Below are 25,727 nucleotides of genomic sequence, written 5' to 3' on the forward strand. Positions count from 1 at the left end.
AAGCTGCACACCACCTATGCACATCTTCCCCAACACAAGTACAGCCCCTTCCTGTGGCACGTGGCCCACAGCAGTACAAGAAAAAAGGGGCTAGGTTTTCCCCACCATGCACGTGGGTGATAAAAATTTGTCCTTGAACAAAATAAAGTGCAGTTCTTTCTTTATTGTTGAATTTTTAATTAACCCCCCACCCCAAATCTCTTTTTTATGGTTCTTTAATATTTCGGGGGTTTTTCATCTTACCTGTATTAAACTGTGCTTCATGTTGGAAGATCTCCTTTGCCAAAACACAGTGCTAACAGAATTGCAGCAGACTTTAATTGAACTGCTTAACACTGCAAGATAAATTTCTGAACAAGATGGTCAGGGTGTTAAACTGCCGGTCAAGAGACTGGGGATCTCAACATTGCAGTGAACTTCCTCTGCAAGCCTGGTTGGCATTATCTCTATGACAACTCCTCATCAGCAGTGGGGATGACATTTATCTATATTGGCTACTGACATTTTGACATCTGGCTCAACAACAGGTAGTGCTCCTCTGTGGTGTGGAACAGATATTATCAGAGCACAACAACACATTCTGCATTGTACACGCCAGGGAAACTCAGGGAGGCAGTAATACCACTCACACTCTGCTGACCTGCCCATGGCGCTACAACAACAACTTTGAAACACCTTTGAGCTATTTAATTTTTATATAAATTCATTTTAAGCACTTAAGCATCAAAAGCTAGGTATCACCAAAGCAAAATGCATGACTTCATTTAGTTCTTGGATCAAAACTCTAATACTAATAGAAATACAAGGGTTTGGGTTACACACGTGTTTACATATTCATGACAGGCTTTCTTTTGTCACTAAATTTTCTCATGCAAGTTTCAACTGACACCACATAAATGACCAAGCAACACAAAAGAAGTCACTAATAATGGCCTTAATCCTTCCAAAATTGCAGACCTATGCATGTTGCTTTCTCTAGAGCTGCAATCAAGCTAGGAAAGGAGCAGATGCCCTCACCTGGCATGCCTGGCCAGGCAAAGAAAACACAATGTGCAAGGGCTTGTTTTGGTTTGGTTCCTGTGCAAACAAGAGTCATTCCTTTATACTCTTCCACACTTTCCAAACCACAATAATAAACAGAAAGTAGAATACTGTCAAATTAAACAGGTAAAATAAAAGATTTTGCAGTTTGGAGAATAGTTATGTGCCATGGTACAGTGGATGAATGACCTTCCTACACAATGAAAGTTCTTAATTTGAACCTTTATATACAAATACCTGCTGGAAACTGAAAACCTCACTGCCCTCCTCTCCCATCTCCCTGGAGAGAGAGACATGTACAGGGACATGCTGCAATGGCATGCTCAAAGTAACATTTCCAGATCTGGTCACTAACATTTGGATCTGCAACCTTTGGAATTCTATAGCCAAAGGAACCCAGCTTCCCTGAAATCTCTAAACAATTAAACCAAAGACGAGGGAAACTAAGTCCCTATGGTTCCTTCAGCCCCCTCTCTGTGTCTACAGTCCAAATACTGTGAACTCCAAGGCAAGAAAGGAAAATACCCACCACTTGAGGCTCCTTTCTAGAGGTGAGAGCAAGCTGTGTTTCTTACTGACACACCAGATTTTAGCAAGGGATCAAAAGACTGTGATGGATTCCTAAAAATATGTGGCTGTGTAAGTCATACATGTAGCCTGGGATAGAAAAAAAAGAGGGTATGTAATGGCCTCCTCACTTTTTCATGGACACTAGCAATTCCTGGAACTTAAGACCATCATTTGACATCAGACCAAAAGATGCATTTAAAACCAGACAGTTCCTAATGACACTCATAACCAGATGAGGGTATGTCTCACTACCTATGGAGTGTATCATCTTCAGAATATTGGGAAATTTTGGCAGAAGTATCCTCTCTTTCTTGATTTAAAATAAGTATAGGCAGATCAACACTTAATATTAGTTGAACAAGAGGATGATTCATCTCCTTTTACTGATTAAAAACTTCCACATTTCAAATCTTCTGCCTTGCTCCTTTTTAATCCACGTCATGGAAGTCCTTGGTCCAAGCACACACTGTAAGATTTCTGGACACATTTATATGCACGTATTTTACAAAGATCTGCATTCCAGATAGCAATAATTTTTCACTGGAAAACAGATTAATCACTACAAATGTCCTATGGAAACATCATTTAACAAAATTTGGCTGTAGAAAATGCAGAAGCTTTAAAAAAACCTTGTATTTCAAAAGACTTGCTCTTGGCAGCCTGCTAGGTTTTCTTGCTAGCAGGCTTTATTTTGGTGGAGAAAGTGAAATGAAATGTGGACATTTTGAAATCTCCCATTGGAAGAAAAACTTAATTAGAGATTGGAATTTTTCACAGCATGGGAATAATAAATTTGAATTAGTTGTACTTGGAAGCAAGCCTTTGCACAGTTATTCCAGTTTTTCTTCCATATTCACCTAACTGTGGACCAGAAGCTTGGACAACTTAAATCCATACAGGAATCTGACACCAAATATGGGCTGTAATGTCACTCCAGTCTGAGGACACCTAACCATTTCCATCGTTCTACAACTTTGCATAGCATTATGTTTTTGTTCTTCTGGATGACAACTATGGCTTGCTGTGCTCTGCAGAAGAAATGGTATTAGCAGTTTGTGCTGCTCATCATCAACACCCTTGCCTGTAGCAGCTCTCAGGGAAATGCACAAGCTAAAGAAGTGTGAATTGGGGATCAAGGCCTGAAGGCAGAGCAGGTGGTCTTTATCCTGTTCACCAAATCAACACACAAAACCAAATAAAAGAAGATGGTAAAACACCATCAGTTCTTCACACATCCACAACACATAAAACAAGTCATCTGACAAGAATTTGCTGTACCTCAGACAAAACTATGGCTGGTGTTTGCTGCTGCTGGGGCTTTCAGAGAGAGTTCCTACCCAGCCCAGGGTATACTGTGCCTCTGGACAGGTATTTGCTCCAGCTCACCTGTAAAATACACAGCTTAACACCAACGATTACTTTCAATTCAGTTTTTACTACCTAATTGTTGTATTTGTTGTATTCACAGGCTGGGGGAGAAGTTTCTTTGGCTTAAACTTTAATACACTCCTTTAAATAAAATATTCCCATTGATGACATCTACAGCAAACATTTACAGAGTTAACAAACACAGAAACTATTGTCATTCCACACAGAAAGTTACAACCATTAAAGATTTCTGTTTTATTTGGAGATGTACCAGATTACTTCCAGGAGCACTTATGCAACACCAAATCTTACAGATGAATTTTTTTCACCCTGTGTTTGGTACAATATTTTTCCCCCCATTCATTTGCTTTTTTCTCTCTGCAAGTTATGCATGTACAGACAGAGGCCTAAATCAGAGCTAGCTGAAATTCCATCAGAAACTACCTGTTCTGAGTAACACAGTGTAATGTAAATATTCCAACATTGATTATCCAGGGCCTTGCATTTCTGTATCGGCAGGTGGCTGCCAGGCTGCTGCCATCCCGGCACCACCAGGGCTCCCTTCCCTCTTTCCACGGGGCAGAAGCATTTCAAACCATCTCATTCCTCTACGACCAGTGCTGCTAACTTTATAACTGGTGACAGAAACTTCATCAACAGGTTTCTGATTCAAGCCTGAATAATATTTTACTACAATGTTTTCTTGTTCGTGTTTCAAAAAAATTCTCTTCTGCTCTGCATTTTTGTGTGTGTGTCCCAAATTTCCATTTATTGAATCGCCAGTCATACACCACTGCTTTAGCACAGCAGGGGAAGTGGAATGGTCACTGACTGAAAGGGAACTGACTCTAAATTACCTTCTCTCCGCCAGTGGGACTCTAAGGCAATAGGCTAGAAAAGGAAGAGCCAGTTTTTACACTTTTTTGAATAAAGATATTTTAATTGCCTAACAATCCCCTTACACAGGACCAAACTTCTAGTGTCTTGTGCCCAGTTAATGGACTCCACAGAACGGTATCAGTAACAGCTATTTTGCTCCTAGCCTGATAAAGGGGCTTATAATGCTAGAGTTGGTGTATTAGAACTTCATAGTAATGTACATAAACCAAAACTTCAGCAAAATCCCATAGTGCCGTGAACCAGATGTTCACAAAAACCTCACAAAGGCACTTTTATAGTTACCTTTCACGAAGAAGAGCTGGAACAGAGGTATGTTGCAAAGCACCTTAAAAAAATCAAGCTCCAAATTGAGAAAAAGAAATTGAAAAAAGAAGTCTTCTTGACTAAAACTAAGCTGACTTCTATGATTTGTCCAATGAATAAAAGGTGAATAGTCTGTGGGGCTTGGTGCCTTTTCTACTTAAGTTTTTTTTTATACAATTTCTTACGTGATGAGAGCAAGGAGTGGAGAGAAATTCAGCTCCTGAATGTTTTCTCCCCTAGCTGTAAAAGAGCAGGTGTGAAGTGTGTTACAGGTCAGCCTGCAGCCATCATCAGGAAGAGGCTTTCACTTCCCTTGCACTGCTTTTCTCCCTTCTAAGAAGCAAACCAGTGATTCTTGGGGGCTGCTACACTACACAGGAAAATCTGCTGGAGACAAGTCTACGAACCTCCTATATCTGAAGAGAACAGAAAACTTATTTTCTAAGCTAAAACAGAAGTAACAAACACTGGGAAATTTGGGAGTGTTTCTGGTTTATCTTGTAAATACTTCTGGAATTTTTTTTGTGCACAGTCTTGTGCGTAGCCAAGTGCAATATGCTGAAAGCTAGCTGGATAACAGCATGCTCCATGCTTAGGACATAGGAACAGCATGTTTTTGTTTACTTATTCAAATAGCAGTAGGGGTGAGGTTGCTCAAAAAACAAAACAATTCTACTAAAAGGAACTTAATTTTGTTTAAGTACACTCAGCATTTTGTGATTCATTTAGCCAACCACCTATGAAAATGCTACATTTGTTTAGGGTTTTTTAAATTAATGCATATTATTTCACGGTTAACTTTTAAAATATAAAAAGAAAAAAGAACAATTTTCAAAAGAAGAGAGTGTTATCACTGTTCAAATCAATACCAGTAATAAGTTTTTATCTCCAGGTGGAGCCTCTCATAGCTTCAGTTGCCTTGTCCACATTACACTATTGCATTTCACAAAACAGATGTTCACAGACCCCCTTGGCTGTGCTGCCTCCATTGCCTCCTGCTGACAATCAGGATGTCAGGGAGGTAATTCCAGAGGCAGGACAGAGGGGGCAAATACAGATTACAATACCACTATCCCAATTCAGTATTACAACTACAGGTTGGTAATGATTTACTGCCTTATATGAGGGCATTTCGACTGCAGTCTAACAGATGCAGCTGTTCTAAAATCTTGTCAGAAAGAGCATTTTGGTCAGCATGTCTTTCCTATGGGCTTGAGATATTCATTTCTCCATCCTTACTGAAACACAGGTATTTCCACTTCCACCCAACCTAGCATCTGCATTAGAAACTCCTACAAGCTGAGACCAGCTGTTTGATTTTTGTGCAATTTGTTAACATATTAATGCAAAACAAATCCCCTGAAAAGTCACAGCACACCAGTGGCCACACCATCTTACTGCTTGAAGCACTAATATGTCTCTTGTGACAAAATGCACTATCAAACCCGTGTCTGCCCATTGTGAGATTGTCTTGCTCTAACATTGTTCCTTGATGCTTTCAAGGATGCAACAGAAAATGGGTATTCCCTTGCAAGGAAAAGTTCATCTCACAAAAGATTTTAAACCCAAAAAAAGCACGCCATTTAGAAAAAAAATCCTAACACATTATATGAGAAAGCAGTAAAATAGTTAGCTGAGAACACATCTTCATGGATGGGCATAAATGGAAATCTCAGTAACAGGGGTGAACTCTGCTCTGTGCATACACTGCCAAGGCTGCTTTGGCACCTCAGCATTTGCTAAAGGGCAATTTCTGCTTTGTAATAAATGCCCAGATTCATGCAAACTTTTAAGTTTGAAAAGAAATGAATGGGTCACCCACCCAAAAACCTGGGAAACTACAAAGTTGTCAACTTAGAAAGACACTTCTGAAAGTGGATGTGCTCTGATCATCACAAAAAAATAAGCAAAACCACTTAAGAACAGGGAATGATACACTGTTGTAAAACATGATGCCATTTCATGCTGTTTACCCACCTTCATTCCAGGTACTGTGGTCTTTTTCATAGCCTGCGTTTCATTTAATTCTAAATTCAAAGACACCTTGTACTTTACAAACAGAACCCAGTAGAACTCCTCATCCAACTGGAAACAATCATGTATGTTTATTTTGTCATCAGTTCAACCCCATATGGTTCTCCCATCTCTAAAGTTCTGCTGTGTCCTGCCAAAAATCACTTGCAAGTATCTTGTGACAGTCTAATGGGAACAGAAGTGCTGATAACAGTGAAACACCAGGACAGCTTTGCTGAGGTTGGAATGAATTGCAAGCACCCTACTTGTCCTAGAAGTCAGATTCTTGTACTGCCCCCATGTACCCCATGCTAGCCTTCTCTATCAAATCCGATAAAGTAAATACTCTTAGCTTTCTCTCACTCTTCATTCAGCACAAGGGATTTCCCCCCAATACTTTAGTCCAAAAATCTTACTTCAGAACACAGACCCTTCTTCCTAGGGGATGTAATTAGATTGCTTGTCAAAACCATTAAAAATTGGGCTGTCTTGGTGGTGGTGGGGAAAGAATGCAGAGAGTAGCATATGATTCAAGAACAAATGTTCAAGTACCAAAGAAGCACAGGCCATGACAGTTGAGAATGATGAATCTGACTCTTCTGCTCCAACTTAGCTGAATAATTACCTTACCATGTTTCAGGAACAGAAGATAGATTAACAAAGCTTGGCCTGTTAAGAGGTCTCTTTAATTTACACCAAAACAAGTATTTTCTACACATACTAAATCTGCAGACTCACTGATCTCCCTTAGGGGAGAACCTTAGGGAAGTTTGCTTCTTCAACTTCACCATTTCCAAAACAAAAAAGATCCAAGAATTTGGATATTTCTAGATTCTCAGGAATACTCTTTGATAGTGCTGGAATTGAACTTTGCTTGCACCAACTTCCAGTTATACTAGAGGTTTATCTGTGTAGTTGAGCAAGAATTGTTTTCATTCTTTAGATACCTCTGTATGACTGATGAAGAGGGGCACCTTAGGGAACCCCTTCCAACAGATGACTGTAGACAGCAACTGGATACCAAACACAATCAGAAAAATTCAACACCTAGAAATGCCCCAAAGTACTCCTCCCTATGGCAAAAATATTGTAACAGTGCCAGAAATCACCACACTGTCATTCATCTGTTACCTTAATTACAGAAGGGGGACATGGAGGAGGAAACCAAGAGCTGGGATTAGTGGAGGCAGGCAAACTCTGAAGGTAAAGAAGGAAGTTCTAGTACTAGCAGAGTCATGTGATGGTACTTATGGGGAAACAGGAAAAAGCAGTCAACTGTAGATTTCGAGGCAATAAAGAAATTCGGCTTTTTCCCTCAGGAAAGGAAGAATTAACCATATGGTGTCATTTTCCTCTAGTTTTTCCTACTGTGTGACTTTCCACAGCTCTCTATCCTAGTTAAAGTCTGCTAATGTTTTTCCCAACCAGGCATACTAATTTATGTCGTACACAATTCAGAGTACTTTTTCTCATTTTTTTAACTACAGAAATTCACCTATTACATATTTTAAATTTTAAAACAATTTTTAAGGTGAAGTTTTATTTTGTGTTTTTCTTAGAACAGTGATCAACTTACCTGACAGTCCTAGAATCTCAGAACTAACTTCAGGGATACCATGATTGTGCTTTTCTTCTTTAACAACACAGCCTCAATTTGTACATCTTTAAAGTCCTTATGTATTTTTCTGAATGGCCTGCTAGGGGTTTTTTGAATGTGTATGGGGGTTTTGGTTTTGGAGGGTTTTTTGTTGGGTTTTTTTTGTTGTTTTGTTTTATAAGTAGAGGATTTTAATATTTAAAGAACAGCATATTTGTTTACTTAACATTATAGTCTTCCTTCACAAGCCCAAATATGAAGAATGCAAGAACACCAAAGTCACAGACATTCCCATGTCAAATTGCCTTCAAAAATAAACAACGGAGAAAAAGACAGCTCTTTCTCTGAAACAAGCAGTTAGATGGCCGATGTCATGCTTCCCTCTACTGTTTATCATAAGAAGCACAGTTACTGGTTAACATTCTGAACATTTCCTTAAAAAAAACAGAACAATGTACAAGTGAATCTTTATTCACAGGCAAAACTTAGCCAATAACCTAAATCAAAGTTTTATTTTCTTTATTAGAAAAATAGAGGCACTGAGCAGAACCATCTGCACTTATCTTAAGCTCAATATTACAGAAAATATCAACTTCAACACTAGTGTTATCTCTTATTTTTGTTACAGTTCTTTAAAGTCAACTTCAAGGAGGCAAAAGGCTTCAAAGACTAAAGCTTTGTTATGAAGAGTAAAAGCATGGCAAGAACCAAACGATTATCATAGAAATAAGTAGTCATGTATGTCACAAAAAAATGTATTTTGTATGTCACATCATTGCTTTCAAGAAATGAATTCCACAGATACATTAAAACTGGCAGGACAGTAGAGGTCTTTATTACCATCAGACAAGTTAACACTTCAGTTAATGTTACCACCTTTCAACATTTGGGAGATATGTAAGCTAATGACTTAAAAAAGTGAAATATACCCCCTTCCAAAAATATACTGAATTTTATACTGTCCCTCTGATGAGTCATTTACATTATGTGACATCACATACAGTCTTTCAAGACAAAATAATTTATGAACTGCTTTTCGGCCTCTCAGTTGTGAGCCCTCAAGGTGTCAAAGGAAAGCAAGTTTGTACATGCTCTGCTGCAACCTAAGTACATGGATTTCAAAGGGATCTCAATTTAACTTGGGAAAAAAAACCCAGAGAGGTCCGCAAATCAGAAAAGGTAGAAAATACTGTATTGGAGTAAACACTCAAATTTTATTGTCCTGGAGGGAAAGTTAATACTAGTTTAAAAGCAGAAAGTACTTTAGTCAGTATTTTTCTGATTTTAGTAATTGGGCTTTTAATAATGCTGTTATTAGTTGTTTCCAATGAAGAACAAGTTAAACCTTGCAGACTTAAAAATAAACGACAATCTCCCTTTGCCATCTAATAGCAAGTGTGAATAACATCTTTACTACAGAACTCTTCATGTTGATCAGAGGTTTTAATCAGAAACAGATTTTCATTTTAGTGTTGATTGAATAATTAAAATTTTAGTACACATCTTCTTTAAAGCTTTTATTATAGAGAAGAATCAGCCCTGCAAAACCAGCTGGCATTCTCTTCCTGCTGCAATTCATGACTAGTGAAAAATTGCAATCTTAAACCCCCTGTTATTACCAAGCTTCCTCACAGTCCTTTGAAGAAATGCATTTAGCCACATAATGGTTGCAAATTTATTTTTGAGGGGGGTAGAGAGATGTTAAAGTGTCTCATCTAATAAGGAAAGGAAAGGCAAAAAAATCAATGACTAGTTTTCACAGTAAAATGCATCAGCTTTGTAGTTTCATTTGAAACCAAGAACAAATCATGAAACGTCATGAAAATAAGATAAAAAAAAAATCTCCTAGAGTGATTACTAAATGAAGTTAAAATTACCACACTAATCAGTAAACCCCAGAAGAAAAGCAGATGCCTTGTATATCACAGGTCTTACATTAAACAGTATCAATTTTTTAAAATAAATCCATAAAATCTGTATGTTTGGCCACTTTGCACATTTTTCCCCTAAAAAATACAGTGTACAGAAAAAAAATCTCGTAATTCCCAGTATGAATTCAGAAGTATAAGGTCAAACCCCAGAAATTAAAGATCGGCTAAAAGGATTTTAAATTATTTACAAATCCAGTAGACAGAACTACCATAATGGCTTCACTTCCATCCTTGTAGTGGCTTTCACTCTTACCCAGCAGCATCTGCAGTAGGAATCTCTTCAGACAGCTTCATCACTGATCATCTGTCATTTTAAGCATTTCTAGAAGAGCCCCAACAGCTCCAAAATAACCCTTTGAACAAAGACAAAAGAAAACAAAAACCAATCAAATTCCAAAATAAGACATAACATGAACATAAAGTTTTCAGTTCTATTAAGGCAACTAAAAGAATGTCAGCCCTGCCAAATATTTGCTCTATGTAAAATATGATTCAATAAGATCATCCTTAGGTAGAAGAAAGGGCCTGTCTCACATAGTTTCCCAAAATTATATATAAAAAATAAATTACAAAACCATAATACTGATGCTGTACTGAGGCAGGGAAGTTTCCATTATGGACCTGGCCTTCTGGTAGTCACCTCAAAATTATGCTGACAAAAATGAATGATACTCAAGGATTTCACACACCAGCCCATGCAAATGAACACTGTTGCTATCAGGGTCAGAAAGCAAATACAAGAAAAGGGCAAAGTTTAATAACACACACCACACAGTCAGTGATCAAACCCACGAGTTAACAAGTAGTATTTTTAAACAAATTTGTAAACTAAATAGCATTTATGCAAAACTTAGCTTGCAATTCAAAGCAATGGCATTTCTTCCCTTTCAAATTCACCAAATAAAGAAATACAAGAATTTTGTACTTACAAATAAAAGTTCAACACATTTCCTTACCTCATGTTCCAAAAACAGAGCTTTTAGCTGTCCCTTGGACCAATAATCCATAGCATATGCTAGCACCTTCATAGAAATCATATTAATTCTGAGAAAGTTGCCAACAAACACCACCTTGTCGATGTTCTGCAAAATTGAATTTGAAAAACATACAAGAAAAATTATATTCAGTTAAATTATTTGTCTTATTTAACATGTACCTCTGCCTCTACTATGAAGTTAAATGGGAATTTTAGGCTATATTTAAATACTTCAAACTGGAAAGTCAAAAAATATTGCAGTAACTGACCGCTAAGTAAGAGACATTGCAAGATCAGGGAGGTGCAGAGTCATATTCCAAAGAAAGTGAGGGGCTATTATCATAGATAATCAATATTTGCTTAAAATATTGAATAAATATCACAACCTTCCCAACATGACTCAGATTATGAGTTTTGGTGGTGGTGTTTGGTTTTTTAAATTGTGTATGGCTACAAAATGACATCTTTCCCCCCCCCGTTAAATGAAACAACTTCCCAGAGATCACAATGATTATCAAATCCAGATGAAGAACCTCTGAAGGATATTTGAGAAGGATTACATTAGAGATGGAAAAGAGCATCTTTCATTATCAATTATCAGGACTGTGACTCCATTTTCAAAAAGCAGGTGAAATGGGGCTATACATAAGACTTGATATATATGTCATTCCTTTGTTTCAAAGCTCATATGAACTCAGTTTTCATTCAGGAAATTAAGATTTTTTTTAACCATCAGCACTAGGCTGCCAATGAGAAAGCCACAGACCATCCTTACTTGTATGTACATCACTGCAGCAAGCAGTGGTTCTGTGTGGTGTTTAAACAATGCCCATAACTACCTTACCAAGCCCAGTTCTGCCCTTTATGCATGGAATTGCACTTGCATTTTGCAAGTGTACCAGATGATGCTCACCACACACTAGAATTTGTCTAGAAGATTCAGTAAGAAACTACATCCTTGAGATAAAAGTTTTTACAGGAGTCCTGAAGAGCCCTAGGAATGTATCCTTAAGAGTCCTCTGCGGAAGTTTGCCAGAAAGGCTGCACAGGGGCTAGAATTAGCAAGGGCTACCCCTCTATATTGATCCAGCTCTAAAGAGCAACACTTGGCTCTGTAGCAACTCCTGTGCTCCAGCCACAGTCGTGCCAGGTCCAGGACCAAGCCTGTGACACACCCCAGGGAACATCCTCACTGGAATTCCCAGTGTTGGAGAGAGCTGATCCCCAGACACCGTAACTCATTCACCCATTCTGCTGACTGAGTGATGGACATGCCTGACTGTCCTCAAACCAAACACAGCCACACAAACTTTATTCAATAATTTAGCTTCAGTCATCAATCTCCTTAGACTCTGCAGTCACATCAGCAAGCATTCATACTTGGGAATTTATGAGTGAAAATAAGAACTTCTTAAATTTCAAAATGCTGTTATGGAACATGGCCAAAAGCACCCTGCATCCTCAGATAAGGCAGTTTTATCTCTGAAGCAACTTCAAACAAAGGAGTAACAAATATGCAACTAATTAATTTCCTGTAATGCCATAGCATAAAATTGATTAGAATCTACATTTCAATTCAATGTGTGCATGATTTTTTCTGAAAATAAAAACAAAGCTACTGTTACCAGAAGCAATACCTAAGACACAGTATAGAAAATACTGCAAATTTTAAATCTAATAGTACTAGTTATAACTACTAGAATAACAGTGTATATTAACATGCAAATTTCAATTTTGTTTCAAACATTCCTTGAGCTGACAAGGATAAAAACTGTATTAATAATATAAAGTTTCCTAGATTTTCTGAACTGAACTAAAAACAAGTTTAGTGTTTTTCAGAAGTGGAAATGCTACCCCTTAAGGGAGTCTTGTCAATTTACTTTTAAATTGTCCACTGCTGAAACTTTCAAACCTGAAAGACAAAAATCTTAAACTGCTGAAGATATGGTGGTGACATGCTTATTTAAGCTAATCAAATTACAGCATCCTGGAAAAGACATGCACTCTTTCACTCTGTGGGGTCTTATTAAATTGTTCAATTTACCCTGCAGGAAAAAGCTATAGTATAGCTTTAATGTAGTATATTCACATATTTGCCAATATAATTGAATTGGGAAATCTATAGCAATAACACGATAAACAACCCTACACGTATTTTCGCAATGCAGCTTGTCCAGATGCAAACTTACATGTTCTGCAAATAAGAAAAGTATAAACAGGAGATCAGTTTCCTTTATGCAGATCTGCTGTGCCTAGGACAGGCCATTTCAAAGGGTCTGTGGTCAAATGGTTCCAGACTATGGAATTTTTCTACCCCACTGCCAACTTTGTGCAAGAAAACTTGCTTTGAAGTTCTGCAGACAGAATATTTAATTTATTCCCCAGCCTCGTTTTTTCCTGCACATATGCAAGTCATTTTCAACACAATATTAAAGCTGCAATCATTGGGAAAGACTTATCAAAAGTCATGCTTCAGGGCATAAATTGATTCTGTCAACCTAAAAGTGAGCTTTACCATAACCCTAATCTAATACATACAAGCTTCACAAAAGAATATCATATTCAACTGTTTATTTAGCTCTTATTTGAGGATTTGATTCAGCAAGCTTGTTGTAAGTCAGAGCCATTTCTCCCAAAGGCAATTTAGGTGTCCAGATTATTTAGCAGAATGATAGCATTATGGTTTTTTCCCCAAGAGCAAGCCATTTGAAGATTAGCTTAGTTGAAATGATACTGCATGTTTTTCTTTTTAATAGTATGTAAAGTGACTAAATAAAGTTTTCATTCTCTAAAACTACACAACGATTTACTTCAAATGTCGGAGAAATTCTGCTTTGACACTGGGAAATGAAGAATATTTAACACATCAGTTCACATTCCTCCACAAGATTCTATGGATCACATCAGTTTTTAAGAGGCCTGCCCCCAGAACAAAGATGTTAGGAGCTTTTACACAATGACTCAGAAGCATTAGTTTCGTTAGCAGCCTATCTCCTCCTCTGAATGCACCACATGTGGTTCCCTGCTGCAACTCTCTATGCTTTGATAGCCCTGTACAATGCTGCTTGAACTCCATGCCACAAGGCAACACTGTAAAGAAGCTGAAAGCAAAGAGAACACTGAAAGAGAATCATCCTGACCGACAGAGTCGAATTGCCAAGAAAAAGAAGTCTGTAGCCACTTTTCACAACGAAGGGAGGTTATCGGTGGCATTTTATAGAGCATACACTACAACTTATACAGATCGGTACGTTTTGAAAGTCCTCTAGAGAGGAATATGAGCAACAAACATACTAATGGCATACAAAATCAAAAGAGAATAAAAAATGAACAGCATAGCAGTGCTGAAGAGACTTATATCCCGTGACTGAGGAAAAAAATGGCAGATCAAGTTCAAATTTAAAAAATGAAATGACACAACTAAAAGGGAGAAAGACAGAGACACTTGATTATGCAGACACAAAATAGGCTCCAAATTAGCCACTTTAAGATGAGACCATGGAGAGAGTGTTGATTATTTCTTAGAAATTAGTTCCATCCTCACAAAAGTGAGATATTATGAACTGTTAGTAAAGGAGCTCTGAACACAAGAATTATCAATATGCCATCACATAAATTCATTAAGCAACCACACTCTGAATACCATATGAAGATCTCATAATTCAATCTTAAAATTACAACTATAAAATAGATTAAAAAGACAAAATGAAGGAGTGCATAAAAGAGTGTCTTCTCTTTTTTTAGGTTAGGAGAGTAAGTATTAGGACCTTTTGTCTTGGAAATACCAAGAGTGAGATGTGACAAAGGTTGATTAAAAATCAAATCAAAACCCACACACACCAAAAGCACTAGTGATTAATTATTTACTATTTCTGATAAAGTCATAAGCTAGACAGGACCCAATAAAATGATTAGATGGCAGTTTGGTGAGTTTCTTGGGTATGTTTTGTTCAATTTTTCTGGCTCTGTGTGTATGTTGTTGATTAAAAATATAAAAGCAGCAGCAATTTTTTCTACCAACAGAATGCTGTGCAGCTAAAACACCTGTGCATTAAAAAAATTATATGAATTCATTATCTGCTCAGAGCAGATAAAAAGTATTAGTTTCCACATAATTGTAAAGGATGCAATCTGCAGATAAAAGCAAGGGCCTAATGTTTGGGTTTGTGGTGGGGTTTTTTGTGTTTTGTTTTTTAACTGCTGGAAGCTGAAGTGATGGATGGAACAATCCATCCCTATTTATCATGCCTAATGAAAAGAATGTAATAAACATCTGATAGGAGTCTGAGGCAGAAAAATGAACTGCATTTTTCTTCTTTCTGACACAGTGCAATGGAGCTTGCATCTATCCAAACATTTAAAACAATACACAATTTGAACCTATCCTGCTATGGAAACAATCCAAGCAAAGTAGTATTCAAAACAAAATCTGTCATTCTGTAGTAAAATCTGTAAATAACTACAAAGTAATAGAGTAATAATTAGTATTGCAAACATGTTAATATCTATGTATTACAGCTTAAGAACAACTGCACACTCCAGGGTAAAGCTCAATGCCTCAAAGTGATGTTTACAATTTTTCTTCCCTCTTCCCTAGCTTGGTAGCTTGAACAGCCTTACACTTTGCATCAAAGCATACACATAACAAGCCACAAGACATGACATTAAATATATGCATATTTACCAAGGCCAGGACACACCTACCACATCAGCAATTTGCATTTTTGCATCCTGATAATCTCACTTTGTTGTTTCTAAAGGTTTTAAACTCATGGTAAATAACTTACCTCATTCAATGCACACATGCGAGCAATAGAACCTATGTTGTTGGTGATGGTGACCAAAGTAGCTCTGGCCAAGTCCTCTTTACTGATGGAATCTCTCTTTTCTTTACTCATCATATGACCAAAGCTGTGTGAGGAAGACCATGTCTTTTAACATGAGATATTCAGGAGTGATAAAAGACCTTAAAATTTTATCATTTAGCAACCTTTGCTGGATTTGATAACCTTTCCTTTGTGACAGATTTGAAATGTGAACAGGGATCTCATGCATCAGGCATTACTTACACCTATTTAAGAAAAAAGCACCAGAAGTAGGTGAGAGATCTAAGGACAAACCCCATGATACACTGAGTGACATTTCCACATGGACACAGTGCATAGTCCAGGGATTATGCACTCAGTTTAGCATGCACAGGAAGTTTCCCAAGGCACTGCTTACAAACAGCTTGATTAACACATACCTTGATGCTACAGCAGATCCTTGAAGGCCAAACCGCTCATAGTCTCCTCCATAGATATCTTTCACCAGCTTATCCACGTTGGTGCTGTCTCCTTTCGCGGCCATTTCCAGAGCTTCCTCAAATGTCTCACAGCCAGTGAGCAAACAGCACAGGCCCAGGAATGTTCCTCCTCCAAGGCTAGAAAAGTACAGTCCCTTCAGACCAGCAGATTGAACCAGCTTTTACCACAACCCTTCAGACTGCCATTTACAACGTGCTGTACGCAGGTGCCAACTGTATCTCACAACTCCTCCCTCAGATGAGCGAGCACCGACACTCTCCACTGAGTTCCTATTTAACACAAGTGTCATCCCATGTGGTTTTAACTGAACTAGACTTGAGTCTTTAATCCTTAAACAGGAGAAATTATACTAAAGGGTTAGCTAAGAATAAGGTCCAATCCAACACCACAGATACCACTTCGCTATTTGTAGCACTCTAACAAGTTTTCTGCACAAGAATAATTAGCCAGCAGAGCACTCAAGTGAGTGAGGAAAGAATGAACAGTGAACAAAGGTAAATCTACAAGGGCTGGCAGCCAAGAAAGATCTTGTCCCCCTTGCCAGTGGCAGGAAGCAGTCTGGTTGGCTCCTTTTCAAAGCAAGCCTAGCATCAGCCCTGAATGTTCTTTCTCTGCAAGAACTCAAAGCAAGGAGCACTCACTTGAATATTTTGTAAAGGTTCAAGTACAGTATTTACTGACTACATAAATTTAGCAGGGAGTATTTAACTGTGCATAACGTGTTGCTAACTCATTAAAGTTCTACTTTGGACTTTTCAGTCTTACAGACATGAGCTTCAATTTACTAATCTCTACATCCTTCCTCATTCTTTCTTGGCCACTGACAAAGTTAGCTTATTTGCAGTGACGACAGTCACAGCAACTGAAGCCACTGAAAACAAGGTGATCAGTGAGACACCACATTTGTACTTCATGAAAAACCACAGGAGGTCAGACAGGAACACTATTTAGTCCGTGCTCCTGGATTATTGGGTTTTTCAGAACATATCTCATAGCAGTGTAATATACTCAGTATCTGAACAGTAGAAAACTCTGCAAACCAGCCACAAGACAGTATTGATTTCATCATCTATAATGAGTCAACACACTGTGGTCATGTTTTTTCTTCCATAGTGGAAAGGATTAGAAGCACATCTACCAAAGATGCCAAAATCTCTGTGCTTGAAGAAGACTCAGAACTGCAGGAAATCCAGTGCCTCCCACTGAACTTGTGTCCTGTACTGCAGATAGAGAAATGGCTCGTGGCTACCCTTGTGGCAAAGGCATGCACTAGGCTAAGGCAACAGAAGATATATATACATGTCATGTGCATTATACGGGAGAAACTTTAATATATACCATGCACCAAACAACGGAATGCAGGGGAGAGAAGATTCACTTGCTGCGACAGTTTTATTTTGATAATTCACAGCAAGAGATGGGAAATAGGTAAGAACACCAACAAGAGACTAAGGCAGATCTAAAGTTGAACATATCAATGATTTCCCTGACATAGATACCCTCTCTGAAGGTATACTAGGATATTTTCAGCCTTGCTACTGGTACCTTTTAAAAGAAATGGGAATACATCCACAATTTGGAACTGTAGCTACTGATCACACTCTCTAATTCTACCTGTTCAGTTGTGAAGGAGAAAAGAAAACAATTAAAAGAAACAAAAGTGAATTTACCTGGATCCTGTCACTCTTTTATAATTGTCCTTAGAATAGACAGCTAGGATGCTGACCCCTGAGCCTATGTTAACCAGCAGCATAGGATATGGATTATCAAGGCAGTAAGGCTTTTTCTGGCACTGTTCAGGATCTGTAGGATTTTCAAAATAATAGCACTCTGGTTGGCCATTGAAACCAACAGAATCAACATAAAGGAGACCCTGGATCAAACAGTCCAATTCATCCAGTTTATAGAGCTGTAGATCAGCCATCTGTAAAAGAATAACAAGAAATTAAGAAACACACATTTCCAAGGGTAATACAACACTGAGAAGGACAAAAGGCTCCACTGAAGCACTGATCACTTGAATAGTAACACATTATGCTGTTTAAGCAGTACAAAGATCTAAGCACGTAAGCAGTACGAAGATCTAAGCATGTAAGCAGCACAAAGATCTAAGCATGAATTCTGAAATAAAAATTCACTATCTGTCTGACAACAGGTACCTCCCAAAACAGTGATGTGCTACATTACATTACATGCAGTAATGCCATCTAGTCCCTTTGCCTTTGAGATATTCTGGGCTCTGCACACAGGAATTTCTGCCCAGTATTCTGACACAATAAATGTCTTTCCCTTCATTCCCAGCCCAAGAGGAACTGTGTTCTGCAGATTTTGGGAAGTATCAGACATGTGCCTACACAGCAGAATTCCTCAGGATACAAAGCACTTCAGCTCATCATCCAACTACATTTCCCAGCAATTTAATGAAATTTTCAATAGAAGCATTAAGATGTGCATGTTATGTTAATATGCATTAAATATACAGGGGATTTTTTTTTTAGTATATATCAGTAGTTATTCTTGTTACTTTTTTAAAATTACAATGAGCACTTTAAAATGCCTCGTCAAAAACAGAGGCATAACATAACCCCTATATTTGGTGAAAAACTATATAAAAAATCCAAACAAAAAGATTGTCCAGCCCATGCCCCCAGCAGAATATAACTTAAAGAAAAGGCAGACAACCAGTAACAAAAGCTGACAAAAGACATTCCCTCTGAGATCTCACAGGTCACCATGACTGTACTTCAACAGACATGTCTACTTGCCATAGTATTCTACTCACTTGAATGAGAAGTAACATCCTTTCTCATAATAGGACACACTGACCAACTGTAGAAAGTCTTTCCATTTTTAGGTAGAGGAGAGAGCAAAAAAGACCTGTAAAGCTGCCCATCCAAATCCTGAGGTCATTTTCATCCTCAAGCATGCAAAGCAGGTCATGCCTAACTCTACTTTCCAGAAAAAAAAAAAAAAATTAAAAAAAAAAAAAAAAGTAACAGAGTATAATGGAGTTACACAGTACACAGCTGGTTCTCCAGCATTTGCATACTGCAGGATGTTTTTATAATGGCTAATGGAGAAGGTTTACATGGGTAACTATGTCCTATTTTTAATTCTGGAAGCTATATTAAGGCACTATAAACAGGGAAGATATTTCTGTAGAACAGACATGGTCAATAGGTTGCATTCTTTTAAGCTATTTAAATCTCCCCTGCTCACTCTTTACTCTTCTTGTACACAGCTCTAACTTGCTGTAAGTGAAAGCTATCCCACTGTTTGGGTCTGTCCTTTTGTTTTACTTGCCATTCCTCAAATCCCATAACCAGGGAAAAGAAGTAAGACCAAAAGGACCAAACCAGCAGTCCCAAGGACCTCAAGAGAGATTCAGTTATTCATAGGACAAGCGAGAGAGGTGGAAATCATTTCCTCTTGTTTCTGTATTTCCTCCTGCAACTTCTGCAACCTCTTTTTTTTTTTTTTATTACCACATTGCTACACAAATTAAAATTAGAGAAATGCAGCATAAAAGACTTGAACCATTTAGCTACCAAATATGAAGAATAAGCATAATTTGTGAGAAAATTATTTCTTAAGGCTACTTCACAAATATCTTGGATTTAATTGATTTCTAACTATTAGACCAAGAGGAAAAGCTCCAAGATACACACAAGACAAGGTATGGTGCAAGGTATCAACATAATAAACCTTTGTGCACTTTATCACAATCAACATTGCATGGAGTCCACTAAATCATCACTCCTTACAGGATTTATTTAGTTCAACAAACATTGCACATACCTGGATGACATAGGGAAATATTCTGTACTACCCATGATCTTCCCCCAGGTTATGTGTTGCAGTGTCAGTTTCCTCACCTCAGTGTGTAAGTTGGACACAGCATGACCAAACACGATCTAACACAGATGCACAAATGTGCTGTGAACCAGGAGCTCTTGTACAAAGATGAGTCATTAGCAGGTTTATGGCCCCTACTGTCCAAACCTCTATTCTAATGTAAGCCAAATACCCAGCCACAAGCTGCTTTTGCCTGATCCATGTTACACTTTTACAAACAGGTAAGCACTAGCCAGAGACCTTGCAAGACATAAACAAGTAATACAAATCAGAGTAGAACACTTCTGACATCAGTACAAAACCACAGACAAACCCATTGATTCTACAAACTCACCTCACCAATTCTGTAAGAACAAAACAAGAGAAACTAATCAGGTTCTTTCTCAAGCATTACACATAGGGGTTTTATTAGGTTCAGCCCTCAATGTATAAAAGGCACACTGAAATTTGGTCTGCTTTTTATAGCTCTGTGCTATATTTAACATTTGATATACTATAAGCAGAAAGTCCTGTTACTGCTTTCTTGTGGAGGCAGGTCAGCCTGCCAAGGCTTTCCCTTGGAAGAATGTGCCTTGAGGAAGCTCTGATAAGCTTATCTCAAGCCTCTCCTGGAGAGATAGCCCTTAGATGGCACCATCCTCTCTTGTTATGGTGAGCTATCCCACCATGCTTTGGTGACTACGTTGATCCCATTGGTTTTCCCCCCAGTACCACCCTGGCTTTCCTCCAGCTTCTGCCCAGTTCAGCAGGGAGCTGCTGTCCCTGGCTACCCTTCACAGAGCCACTGGACAATAAAGGCTGTCTCTGCGGAATCGCCACACGACGCTCCTGTCTCTCTGAGTCAGCCTGGGATAACCGCACAAGCAGAGCTGAAATCACTGAGCTGAAATCACCTGCAGCCACAGGCTGCCCCTTGCTAAGGTTACCTGGTGGCCAGGGATTGCCATCTCTTGCGGGACCGCTCTCTCTGGGAAAGTCCTGGCATCCCAGGTCAGACCAACGGACCTGGCCTGGCCACCACACTTCCTTTCCTGTATGATATTCACAGCAGATTGAAAAACTATTTTCCTGTGTCATTGCAGCAGTCTGGATTTGATTTTTGGAATAATCAAGATAGGCATCAGCATGCTATGTCAATCCACCTTCCTTCAGAGAACCAAAAGTTCTGCAGCCACCATATACCCAAGGCCCCAAATAGCTTACTGATCACCCCAAATCACTTACCACTGATCTCATTTCTAAACAGAAAGTAGGGCAAAGTTTCAAGAAATGTAGTAACTCAATCTTGTACAAGAAGCCAGGATAGAGCCACGGTCACAATTCAGTCCCCCTCCCTGCATATACAACTGTTACTTTGCTCACAATATCTCAGAGCAGCAAAACTGTATTGCAGAATAGATTTACCTGTAACCATTGTAATTAATTTACAAGTAGGCAATCATTTCTTCTGCTGCCATCACCTGTCCTACCACACTCTAGTCACCCTCAACCTTCAGCTGCTCAAACCTCTTCTCCTTAGAGGAACCAAAGTTTATGTGCATAACAAAAATGGAAGCTGTGTCTAGAAGCAAATGATTACAAAATGCATTTGCAGGTATTTTTCAGCTCTTTACAATTCCTACTGTGAAGGCAGACAGCAAAATGGTCAACTTACCCTACTCTGCACTCCTGTGACTATATCCAGCACAGTGCCTCTCTACAGGTTATGTCAGAAAGTTGTGCTATGAGAAAAACAACTGCAGAACAAAGTAGTATACAGGACCCTGGAGGGAAAATTTATGATTACAGGGAAACCACATGCATGGTTTTTTTAAAGCAAATATTTTATGCATTATAGCCAGACTGTAGCTATTCCTCTTTTCTTTAAGACTGCTTTTCAAATACTGGGGGAGGGAACAAAACACTTCAGATCTCAAGAAACTCTCCAGGACCATCAAAAGGAGTGACTTAGGACTTCAACCATGCTTGCAAGCAGGTGCAACACACCAAGGGAATGTAGCCAACATTTCCCTCATGACATTAGCAACAAACTCCTGAAACACAGCCGATTTCAAGGATACAAAGTCTGCTGTTACTTCATACAGATGCTGTTCCAAGAAGAATGAAAGACCATCTCTTGTACTCTTGCAAAAAGTGCTGGAAAATTGTGCTACCTGTTGAAATTTAGACCTGGATTTCTCTGTTGTTTCTCTTGTTTCTTGTTGTTTTTGTTTTTTTTTTTTTTTTAAATAGTGTGCATAACATTAAAAAAAATTATCTGCATTCAAATATCAAGCAGTATAAAAAGAAAAAACATGGTACCACCTTGTTTCTGCTTTCAAGTATGGAAGCACATAAATCAAAGACTTGGGTCCCATTTGTTTTTTATTATGGGTGAGCAAATACTTCCACTTCAGCAAGGTTTCACCCAGTCCTCTGTAAGCGAGCTGAGGGTAACTATGACATATATGCACTAGGGTTAAAGTCTAATGCATCACCACTGGTGTGCAGACATATTTTCAATGAAGCTCCAGCTCATGAAACATTTCAACCACTTCTACTGTAATCTGGTGAACACAAGAAAGTCTGAACCTACATGCAGTTGCAAGTTCATTTTTCACTTGGACTTCCAATGAGAAATTTTTTTTTTTCTGTAAAAAACTGTTAGGAACATAACATCTTGCAAGTTTTTAATTATCAATTACAATAGCCTCATATCACTCTGACTTCTATGTCTGCTGGGCATTGCTCCAGTTTTTATTTCTTAGAATAGCTTACAATCTAGCTTTTCCTTCCATCTCTCTCCCATCACCTCTCCTCCCTTTTCATAAAGACTTTGCTTTCTTTATATTTTGATTATCTTCATTTCAACCCTTCTACTTTATGGAGCTGAAAATAACCACTCACATTCAAACAAAACAAAATCTAATGCAAATAAACTACAAGTCCAACATTCACTGAGGCAGAAGATTCACCCTATATCAGCTTTGGGCAAAAAAAGCACTCATCAGCAATCCTGTGCAGAGCTCTGCCCTCTTGCACAGCGAGCCTCAAGGATCTCTTCCCTCTTGGAAGGGAAGAGATGAACATTGTTTCTCCCTATTCCCTCTAAAGAGGTTACTTTACCAATTCTCTGGATGCTGCTTTCAACTCCAGCCCCCTACCTTCAGCCTCCTCAGCAAGATGATTTTTGAGTGTCTCATACTAACTGTGAAAGAGTTGCACAGCTTACTCACCCTACAACACAGGACAGTGAGTTTATTTGTTTTAAGATGAACACAGTCCATAAGTCATCCTCAGGCATTCAGTTCATACCATGAAGTCAAGCCTTAGAATTATCTAATAACTGGCACTATCCAACAGCCAAGCTCACTTTCAAAGCATTTTCTTTTAAGGGAAGCCAAGGCCACAGTTTGAGTCTGTGTTGGTAAGATATTTCTTCTCCTGTCCCAAATGTTCTTGTGATTGGAGGTTTTTAGCACAGATGCTGCTCCCACTGAAGACAGGAGTAAAATTTCTATTAAGACAAGCCAGGTTCTGCAGCTGTCTGTTCAGGAAAGGAATATAGAAATCCCACCTTTGAGCCACTGCAATCAACAGAAATTTTATAATAGAGCAGGTTTTAATCAAAAGTCTGAATATTCCTTCCTTCTCTCATCCTGCCCATCCTTTACACTGAGTTTCTTTACAAAACTGAATGGCTACCTAAAAATTTATTCCTCATTACATTAACAGCAAACTTCTGTGCAAGTACTGTTCCTGTGCCATCATGGAGGAGTCACAGCACAGAGAGATTAATCTCACAAGCAAGTCTAAGTACTCCTTACTTTTACAGAAGTGGTTACTTGAGCATTAGAATATGTGAAGTGACAGTACATAGTTGGGGAAAGGAAGAAGGATAATCAGAATCAGGCTGTAGATTCATCCATGCCTTAATACCATTGTTACCTGAAAATAAAGACAGCCAGCCATAAAGACCATTCAGAGAGGAAATAAAAAAAGAACAAAAATGCAAGTAAAAAACCCCTAGGCTGGAAACAGTCCTTTTGGTGAATTACTTACTGATGTGCTCTTCAATGAACATTAAGTATAACCATATGATTGTTAAAATTATTTCTGTGGTCTAGTTTAATGAATAGAGTCAATTTTCCTACTTCCAGAGGAAGCACTCAGATCTTGAGAATGAGTCACATGATTTGCCAAGCTACCGACTGACAAAAGATCCAACATACTGCCAGCAATTAGCATGCAGGCCACAGAGACCTCTTCAGGTATCCAGCTCTCCAGCACTGCAGATCATATGAGGGAGGTGAAATAGCTAAACCTAGGTGGATTTGTAGATTTAGTTGCCTTTTTACAGAAAAAAAAAAAAAAAAGCCAGTCTTAAGTTAAACAGACTATGTCTCACCATTTTATGTTATATTTTTAAATACACAAAAGCAACATAGACATCTAGATCAAACTTATTTAACTCATTTAGGGATTCAGAACCAAGGCAACAGAGGCAAGTAACAACGGTATTTGCCTCTCTATTTTAAGGAGGAAAAGCTACTGTAATCTTAGAGGGCTTCCTTCCTTGGGATTTGAATGTTATTTTGCAATATATTGGATCTTTTGTCCTAAATCTATGCAATCTTAGAGTAACATTGAGAAATACTAGGAAAAACAAGTAACTTAAAAGCATATACACAGGAAAGTAAAGGGCCAAAACAAAAGCAAGTTAGCTAGAGTTTACTAGCATTTAGCTAGAATTTTTTATTGAAAGTAATTTTACAAACTTACCTTAGTTTCTCTACACTTCTTGTAAGTATCAAACAGGAAGATTTAAAGTCTCCTCCATATAAAGCATTTTACAATACTGAATCCTGTGATAGCAAGATCTAGACTTGGCATATATTCTTTCCTTCTAGAGGTGCATTGGTGTTCAAATACTTGAAACAGGTATTTCTGAGCTTTGACAGAGCAGTCCTGAAGCTGTTGCCCAGTGACAATTTATACACAGCAGAACTCACTGAGAGGCAGCTGCTGTTACCGTGGCTAATGAAGTGTGACAATTTAAGTGCCAGTACCCAGAACACTCTGCCCTTTGAGAGAGATTAAGCAAGCAAACTTCCATGTAATAGGTAATATTCTGCTTCTGTAATTCTCTATGGATATTCCAGTTTGAGCCAAGAAACACCTGCTATAAAGGAAGGTATGGAACTGGATAGCTGTAAGAAGTATCCAAGCACTCGTTTTAGTGGGAGTGCACTGATTGCTTTATGCGATAAAACTCCCCAGCCAGCCTTTATGGGGTTTGTCTTAAACTACCTACAAGTGTTGTAGCGCACAGGATATTAACAAGACTGCAGAAATGTGGAATTTCATGCCTAAGTCCACTGGTCATTTGTTATGTGACCTCTTATTTGTGTTCAACAGCTGGCAAACTCCTCCAGCTATGTCTCCCCCTGCTATAGTGACTATATTGCAGCTGAGACAAGACTGATCCCTCACCATAGATTGCATATTTACAGCCTGTAAGGCCAAAGCTACAAAGAGAAATGATCAGCTGTGAGAGCTACCTTTGAGAGGCACCTTTCAGTTCAGTTCTACAGCTGTACGAGTGAGGGACATGAACTTCCTTACTAAGCAACTGCAGCTGTTATCACATGAGGCAGGAAGAATGAATTTGGAGAGACTGACCATTCCAAGGGGATAGTCAGCCTCTTCCAAAAGTCCTGAAGTGAACTCCCATTGTCACTAAAGAATGGGGCCTGAATCATACCCAGGACACATGAAAAGATACTCAGAAACACCTAAACTGCGGCCACACTGACTACAACTGCAACTCACCTCCTACTGTGGTGCCAACATCCTTACACAATGCAAGGCAAACAGGTTTTTGAGGA

The 25,727-nt window shown here is 38.5% G+C and overlaps 1 protein-coding gene across 10 annotated transcripts in view; it reads right to left on the minus strand.

Moving 5' to 3' along the window:
- Nucleotides 1–8,247: 8,247 nt before the first annotated feature.
- Nucleotides 8,248–25,727, minus strand: part of PANK1 (pantothenate kinase 1) — a 43,990-nt gene continuing 26,510 nt past the window's right edge. For 8 of the 10 annotated variants that reach the window (XM_033515680.1, XM_015633051.3, XM_015633052.3 and 5 more), the window contains 5 exons: nucleotides 17,676–17,929; nucleotides 15,945–16,121; nucleotides 15,487–15,610; nucleotides 10,680–10,805; nucleotides 8,248–10,076 (listed from right to left, as the gene is read on the minus strand). In XM_033515680.1, the coding sequence (XP_033371571.1) occupies nucleotides 10,017–10,076; nucleotides 10,680–10,805; nucleotides 15,487–15,610; nucleotides 15,945–16,121; nucleotides 17,676–17,929 (741 nt within the window). In that variant the 3' untranslated portion in view covers nucleotides 8,248–10,016. Of the gene's footprint in view, nucleotides 10,077–10,679; nucleotides 10,806–15,486; nucleotides 15,611–15,944; nucleotides 16,122–17,675; nucleotides 17,930–18,787; nucleotides 18,943–25,671; nucleotides 25,691–25,727 lie in introns of those variants that run through there. The other 2 variants (XM_019007211.1, XM_019007208.2) reach the window with 2 other exon arrangements.

Source organism: Parus major, chromosome 6 (genome assembly GCF_001522545.3).
Source record: "Parus major isolate Abel chromosome 6, Parus_major1.1, whole genome shotgun sequence".
NCBI lineage: Eukaryota > Metazoa > Chordata > Aves > Passeriformes > Paridae > Parus > Parus major.